This window comes from Centroberyx affinis, unplaced genomic scaffold, assembly GCF_046629955.1.
Source record: "Centroberyx affinis isolate AG114_WGS23_722 - 3 ecotype Tasmania unplaced genomic scaffold, CSIRO-AGI_Caff_v1 ptg008530l_1, whole genome shotgun sequence".
Lineage (NCBI taxonomy): Eukaryota > Metazoa > Chordata > Actinopteri > Beryciformes > Berycidae > Centroberyx > Centroberyx affinis.
Genome location: NW_027284221.1, coordinates 17,748 through 26,327, shown reverse-complemented (window position 1 = coordinate 26,327; position 8,580 = coordinate 17,748). Strand labels below are relative to the sequence as shown.

At 42.4% G+C, this 8,580-nt stretch overlaps 1 protein-coding gene across 1 annotated transcript; it reads left to right on the top strand.

The window, feature by feature from the left end:
* The first annotated feature begins 7,532 nt into the window (after nucleotides 1-7,532).
* neurog1 (neurogenin 1) lies at nucleotides 7,533-8,198 on the top strand. Its single transcript, XM_071514339.1, has one exon. It carries the CDS (start codon nucleotides 7,533-7,535, stop codon nucleotides 8,196-8,198), a length of 666 nt encoding a protein of 221 aa, XP_071370440.1.
* Nucleotides 8,199-8,580: the final 382 nt, after the last annotated feature.

Below are 8,580 nucleotides of genomic sequence, written 5' to 3'. Positions count from 1 at the left end.
TTTGTTTGCAGTTAAAACAGAGCCAATGAGCAGCAGCGAAATCGCCACCTCAGTAGCAGACACCTCTCTAGACAGCTTCTCAGGATCAGGTGAGGGGGGGGGGGCACTGTTTTGTGTGTGTGTGTGTGTGTGTGTGTCTGGCTGCTTCTCACACACAGCTGCAGAACTGATTAGTGAGAGATGAGCCCAGAGATGGGTGACTGATAAGCTCGGCCCCAGGAAGTGTCCCTGCAGCTAAAACGCCAACATAGTGTGTGTGTGTGTGTGTGTGTGTGGGGTGCAGAGTTCAGGCCTGGGAAGCATCACTCTGCTCCACTGTGCAGCAGTCTGACCCTGGTGAAGGAAGCATGGACAGCTGAAATGCTGCTTTAAAATGTTTTGTTTTTTTGTTTTTTTTATGAGATTTTATTTGGTTTATAAAGATAAAAACAAACAATGACGTCCCAGACATTTATCCACAAACAAAACAACCAAAAAAGAAAAGAAATCAGCATTACTAAGCATACAGCAGAACATACAACACATCAACAAATGATACCACCTGTTCATATTAACACCCAAACCAAGTTAACACATTATCTGCTTATTATTATCACTTCTTTTATGATATCCACCTGATTGTTACTCTTTATTTCTTCTGTTATTCTCCACACCGTAGCAAACTGAACAGACTGATTCAAGCCCTCCTGAGCGGTCACCAATTCTTTAAATTGTGTTAAACGTTTTTGACATCTTACACCTCCTCCCTCCAGCTCCATTTATTTGTTTTTTTTTCTATTTAACTTTTGTTTAACCAGGAAGTCTCTTGAGATATATGTAATATCACTTGACCTGGCCAAGGCAGCAGCATGAAGAAGTTAAAAGCAAATACACATTACACATATCGCACATAAAACACATACAATAAACATTACGAGTCACATAGAGCAGTGGTTCTCAACCTTTTATATATGTAATGTTAGGGCCACAGACCCCCATTTGATGAGATTTTGTCTCTTGGACCCAAATCTGAGAATATTTTTATTGTCAGATATGATTTTGTCCAGAATCCCATGTAGGTAGAGAACAGTGAAACTATGATAAAAAAAATAATCATTCTTCTACATTCTCTAATTGTGTTAACTTCTTGTAAATGAAATAATGGTGAAGTTTAATAATTCATCAATTTGCTGGGGACCCCCCGGAACCCCCTCAAGGACCCAAAAATTAAATAAAAAGGTGAACATTTATTCCAAATCATATATCAGCCTGTCCAGTGTTCGTCTTTTGCTGTTTTATGCAGTTTTTCTGATTTCTGCTTATTCAGCTAGAACAAATGTTCAGCTTCTGCATCTCAGGCACTTCCAGTCTCTTTCCATTAAATTGTTATGTTATTGAATGTGATTTATTCCAGTAAACTCAGGCATAGCAGTTTTTTTGTTTTGTTTTGTACTGAAGTGTGTGTCCGTCACTTCCTGGTTACACCTGTACACACACACACACACACACACACACACACACACTGTGCATCCACACACCAAATGCCCACAAATATTAATACAAAATATATTTGTTTAAGATAAATTAGACAGACATAGATTAACAGCCCCTACAAATATATGTATACTTTTTTTATTTTATTTTATTTTTTACACTTTTTAAAGGTTACTGCTCCTGTTCTTGTCCCTTTATGATGTTGTTTATTCTATTCTATTCTATTCTATTCTATTCTATTCTATTCTGTTCTGTTCTGTTCTGTTGTGATGTGCTCCTCTCCTATTCTATTTTATGTTTTTTAAATGTGTTTTTTCATGTTTCTTATTTCTGTGTTTTGTTGATTTCGATCAGGAATTTTATTCTATCAAGGTTTTTCTGTCTTTGTTTTATTTTTCTTCTATCAGGGTTTTATTTTCATTCTATCAGTTTTTCATTCTGTCAGTGTTTTTTATTCTATCAGGGCTTTATTTTATTTATTTGATTTGATCAGAGTTTCATTCTATCATGGTTTTATTTTTTTTATTTCCTCTGTCAGGTTGCAGCAGGCGGCTCTCTGTGTGTTTCTGATGGAATAATAGCGAGCTCTGGTCCCAGTCCGGCCGGGGAAAGGGGATTATTCCCCGGATTACCATCCAAACCTCCTCGGAGACTTTCTGACTCAAAGTTTCTGTCGACAGTAATCGCGTTAATCCCGCAGGATCTCGCAGGATTAGCGCTGCCACAAAATGCAAAGGGAATTTAATTCAGATGGATAAATAGATATGAAATCAATTGAGGAGTGGACTGACTCCATATACCCCCCTCCCCCACCCCTCACTCACACACACACACACACACACACACACACACACACACACACACACGTCACCGGGTTTCAACTTCAACACTTGCAGTTGCAGTCTGAGCAGCTGACATGCAAATGGAGAAACCAGGACGGCTGCTTTTCCTTTTGTAGAACTTCTGTAAAAACTTTTGTAAAACTTGAAAACATGAAAGCTGATCAAAATACAGCAGGGAACACCTTTCAAATAATAATAAAAAAAAATGTATAAGAATCATATGGGGATTTGTGCTACTCAGTAGTGAGTTACAGTGTTTTTAGCATATTTTATGGTTCCTATAATATTTATATAGGGCCTTAAAATGTGTCTATAGTACTCAATAGTGAGTTTACAGTGAATAGTCACTTAGAATAATTTATAGTATTTTTTTTACTTCTATGGTATCACTACAATATTCCTATAATATTCCTATATAGGGCTTTAAAGTCTATGGTACTCGATAGCGAGTTTATTGTTTTAAATCCTATCAATATTCCTATAGGAACATATAATGTGGTCTGTGGTACTCAGTGACTTTATTGTATGGTATTTTTATGGTACTTGTATGATATTATTATAGGATTTCTGTGGTATATATTTTTGGCCTATAGTAGCTGCATGTATTTTTTTTTTCAAGTTCGGGATGTCTGTAAAGTAACCCTGTAACATGTATTACAGGATTACTATAGTTCTTCATCACAACGGTTCTAATGAGATTTCTCCAGTTTCTCCATCAGCTGAATTGCTGTTTTGTTCTTGTTTTCGCGTCCACTTTCCTGGAGAGTCTCTCCACTCTCTCTAGTGTTTTCTTTTCTTTTTTCTTTTGTGTGTGTGTGAGAGTGTGTGTGATGTGTGTGTGAGACAGAGGGGGGGGGGGGGGATTCATTTCATTCTGTTTCATTTTCTCACGTGTTTTGCTCCATTGAAATGCAATCACATCTCGTGTAGCAGCGGCTTAATCCTGTCAGGCCCTGAACCCTGAACTGCCTCTCTCTCTCTCTCTCTCTCTCTCCCCCCCCCTCCCCTTTCGTTCTCGTTCTTTCTCGCGGAGGTCTCTCTTTCTCTTCTCTCTTTTTCGTTTACTTCTTTCTCTCTTTCCTTTTCGTTACTCTCCCATCTTTTCTCTCTCCCTCTTTCGCTCCTTTCTCTCTCATTTCTTTCTTTTTTCTTTTTCTTTCTTTCCTCCCCTGTCTCTTTTTCTCCTTCTCCCCTTCTATTCAAATTCAATTTGCTTTATTGGCACTAATGTTATAAAGAATATTGCCAAAGCATTCAACAATAGGCTACAACAGTACTGATAATCAACACTAAAAAAGATAATTCCTTGAAATAATTATATACAAAACAAAAACTGTTTTTTGGGTTTTTGCAAAAATTTAATTTGTGAATATATCTCTGCAAGTAGGCCTATATCTACTTTCAAATTTCTATAAAAACACAGTTTAAAGAACAAAACAAAGAAAAGAAAAATAGTTACCCCTCTACCCCCCCACGTGCCCCAGCACCCCCTCTCCCAGGCTCTCCTCTCAGCCAATAGGAATCCGTCCTCCTCCATACATTTTACAGCTTTATAATCCCGCACGCAGCGCGCGGCTCGGCTCGTGCTTCACTCAGAGAAACACAACAGTCTTTTCTTTTCAAGCTGTTCCGTCACTTTGAAGTGATTTTCCTGAAGAGATGGAGGCTGTAAAAATAAAAATAAAAACCCTCCAGCCTGCCTCTCTCTCTCTGGTTCTGCTGTTTTTCTGTTTCTGTTTCTCTCTCTCTCTCTCTCTCTCTCTCTCTCTCTCTCTCTCTCTCCCTCTCTCTCTCTCTCTCTCTCTCTCTCTCTCTCTCTCTTTCTCTCTGTCTGTCGGGTGAAGCCTCTCTTCTCCTCCCACAGACAGCACCGCGAACTGGACGACAGTTGGAAATGTTCCTGAAAATGTTAGCTAGCTAACTGCTTCCTGGTTAACTTTAGGCAACTAAAACAACTTGGTTAACGTTACAGTTAAGTTTAGACAACAGTTTGGCTTGGGTCAGGTTTAGGCAACTAAAACTTTAGTGAACTTTAGGCTACTAAAAAACTAGTTACAGGTAGGCTATACAGCCTCCGGTTAAGTTTAGCTAAGTTAGCCTAACTAGGCTAAAAGTTTGGTTAAGGTTAAGCTTAGCCAACTAAAACAATTTGGTTAAATTAAAACATACTCAGTAGACAATTTGTTGGTAACTGAAAGTTTTACTTTCCTTCTTGCTATTATATATTAAGTTTAGCTAAAGTTATCTTAACTAAAACAGTTTGGTTAAGTTTAAGTTTAGGGGTAATACTACTTTACAATAAGGGTCACTAAGTTAAGGGTTAGTTAATGCTTAATAAGCATTAACTAACCCTTCATTAACAGTTAACTAATGTGTAATTTACTAATGGTGTTCATGTTAACTAAGGTATTAATTTATAGGCTACATTAGACCTATTTAATAGTTTATAAAGATGACTATTAAATAATGTATAAATTAATACCTTATTAACATGAACACCATTAGTAGATGATTAACAGACACATAGTTAACTGTTAATAACTTAGTGACCCTTATTGTAAAGTGTTACCAGTTTAGGCAACAGTTTACTTCAGGATATATAGTTTTGGTCATGGTTAAATAAGAACACTTCAGATGACAAAATAAACTTTACTCACAGTAGAAAACTTTCCTTTCCTTTTTGCTATTTCAAAGTCAAACCACTTCCTGTTTCTACTCGTGTTTCCTTCACGTTTTCTTTTCCTGATGGGAAAATGCATTTCTCTCAGTTCCTCTGCACTTTTCGTGCAAGGAAGGTGCATGTTCAAATTTGCATTTTAACACATCGTGCTCATTTCCAGGAAAGCCTCCTCGGTGTTTCATCAAAGTCTGAGGGCTTTTTTTTTTTTTTGTTTCGTTTTGTTTCGTTGTGATCCAGCAGGACAGACAGACTCATAATATTCCAGCCTGCGTGTTTCCTAGTAAACTCTGCTCCGGGTTAGGCTACTTGTGAATGCAGCCCAGAAATCCCCGGGCATATGGGCAGGTAAATAGAGCCGAGCAGGGGCAGAAATGATTTGTGTGCAGGCTGGGTTTTGTTCCCGCTGAGACCATTTGAATAAGAATAATGCCAATAGAGTGGCTGAGGCAGAAAGAAAGCGGCACAAAAGGCCAGAGGAGCTGAATTTGGACGAGGGACAAACCAGCAGAGGAGTGAAAAGAAGTGCGGGGTGGACGGCCACAATGGAACAATTCACCTTATAATCGCTTTGATATATTATACATGCCTGAAGACTCTAAACATTGTGTAATTATTTATAAATGACTGTCCCCCTATTCCCCATAATAGAGCAGGCAGAAAGGCGCTGCAGGTCTCTGGCCCCCGTCCTCCTGCCGCAAAGAGAGCCGAGGAGCTGCGAGAGGAATAAATGGAATAATTAATGGAAAATTGTATGCCTGTCTCATAAAGATGTCTTTAAAAACACTTCAGCAAAATTGGCCCATGCATGCCGCTGGACGGTTTTACTGCCTGTCCTGCATGTTGGGAATCTCAATGGGAATGCGTGGAGGAAACTGTGACAAGAAAAGATGAGAAAGAAAGAAAAAAATCCAGACAGAACTAATAAAGTTAAACGGTTGAACTGCTGCCCTTCACTAACAAATACTGCGGGAGAGAAGCGGAGAGTCTGGAGAAAAGCAGACAGGAATGATAAGACTCAAAAAGATGTAGCCTCATTTATTTTAGAACAACATACATTTATGTTACTTTTCAAGACAACATTATGCTAATTACTTCACGCACTGATACAGAATATGCAGTTTTTGATTTCAGGAAAAGCAACCGAAATGTGTGTTTTCGCACATTAATTCATTTTTAAGTCTACCTTAATCAGTATGTGAAATACAAATATAGCCTAACTCATTAATTAATTACTTCATTCATTCATTCATTCAGTGTGTAAACTGAATTATTCTGCATTCAAAAACAACACAAGCGTCAACAAAACGTTGTTTTTATTTTTTCTTTACAAACTTTTAATATTGTATAGGCAATTCTCAAAGCTGAAACACATCCATAAGGTCTCTCTGCATATCAAAACTAATGCAACAACAACAACCTGTAACCTGTTCACATTATTAGCAATTCAGTTCAGTATTAGGAATTATTCATGAAGAGAGAAAATCACGACGTTTCTATTTTGCACCGCGAAAAAACAAATCTGCAGCCTAAACCAGGCAGGCAGCAGGGACAGAGAAACCCACCGAAACTCACTTTACCAACTTTTCATTATTATGGAACAGAGTTTAGTCAGCTTTATATGCTGATGCAGATATAGATGAAGTAAATTAATAGTAGGCTATAAAACAGATGTAAGATAGGCTATAGCTGGAGATCGGGTATTTTCTGAAACCATCATTTATTTGTTCATTCGGGTGTTTGTGATGCCTCGTAGTTTCTTTCCTTTTTTATCCTCTGTGTATCTGTGTTGAAGCAGGATGGGATGGATGGGTGTTGATGTGGGTTTTAGTGAAAAAAGCCCTGAAGTCTCCGGAGCGTGTCTCCGCCCGGGGGGGGGGGGGGGGGGGGGGCTCCTACCGACTCCTCTTTCTTTCTTTCTTCTTTTTTTATTTTTTACTTTACAGGTTTTAACTTTAAAAGTGGGTTTGGTCTCTTTCTGAGAGGGGGGTGCGGGTGCGTGCGTGTCGTTCGCGTGGCCGGGCGGCGGTCCCCCGCGCTCTGATTGGCTGGCGGTGATTACCGGCACGCTTCTGCGGGGCGAACAAACACCGGGCGTCATTATGTTAATGAGCTGGTCCCGCGGCACGGGGCAGACCTGCCGCAGCCCATTCACCCTCCTTCATCCCTCCTTCATCCCTCCTTCACACTGATGCCAAAGCCGGAGGGGGGGGGCGGTCATTGTCCGTGCAGGGTATATAAGCGGGCTGAGGCCGGTCGTGTGCCAGGCTCACCGGCTCGCACGAGCTGAACTCAGAGCAAAAGAAGCAAACAGACGCGTGCCTTACCGATCCGTCCTCTGCACACCAAACAACTTCTTCCTTGTTGGATCTTTGCAGAGAAAAACTTCGCCAGCTCCACCGCTTTCAGCTTCACCAGGTAGGTTCACCGAGCGCGTCTCCGCTGCATCACGTTTCCAGTTTGACTATGCGCATCCTGCTGCAGCTCCGGCTCTGGTTTTAACCCGCTCTCCTCTCTTCTCTCCTCCAGAATAAAGCAACATGTGCACCGCCATGGAGACCGTCTACTCCGACATTGACAGCAACAGCTGCGACTTCTCCTTCCCGCACACCGACGACGACGAGGACTCCCGCGGCAGCCTGCGCTCCGCCTCCCCGGCCAGCTCGCCGCTCGGCCCGGAGCCCGGCAGCACCGAGCAGCCGCAGCAGCAGCAGAAGAAGCGCCGCCGGGGCCGCGGCCGGAGCGACGCCACCGTGCATGTGGTGAAAAAGAACCGGCGCATGAAAGCCAATGACCGGGAGAGGAACCGGATGCACAACCTGAACGACGCCCTGGACGCGCTCCGCGGGGTCCTGCCGGCCTTCCCGGACGAGACCAAGCTCACCAAAATCGAGACTCTCCGCTTTGCGCACAACTACATCTGGGCGCTGTCCGAGACCATCCGCATCGCCGACCTGCAGGGGGGCAAGGCGGGCCGCGGGGCCGGGGACGCGCCCCTGGTGCTCCCCCCGGGGCTCGGCCGCATCGGCGACGCCCCGAGCCCCGGCAGCGACGCCTGCTCCTGGAGCTCCAGCGGCTCGTCGTCGTCCTCCTCCCCGGCGTACTGCACCTCCAGCCCGGGCAGCCCGGCGGCGGCCGAGGACTACGGCTTCCTGCAGCCGGACGCGGTGTACGGCTTCCACAGCTTCGTGCCGGGCATCTACTGACCTGCAGCCCGCCGCGGACACTCAGAGACCCGGGTGATGTAGAGAAACACCAGCGGCAGGACTGGATGAACCGAGAGTCTGCAGGAATAAGACTGAATCACTGTTTGCCTTATGAAGCCCGATGCGGCTCTGATACTGATATTTTTTCCTATTTACATTTGTCTGCATACGGATTGTAAATGAGAATAACTTAATTTGTGCTTTTTTAGTTGGTTTTTTTTTATTATTGTTTTTGGTACGTTTTGTATTTCTCCAAAAACCTTTGCACTTTTTCCTCCCCTCCCTCCTCCAGCACCGTGTATTTACAGTAGAGTCCCTTCAGACTGGAGACAGATCTGCTTTGCAGCGCGGAGGTGAAAAGTCAATTTTACAATTTGTAGAG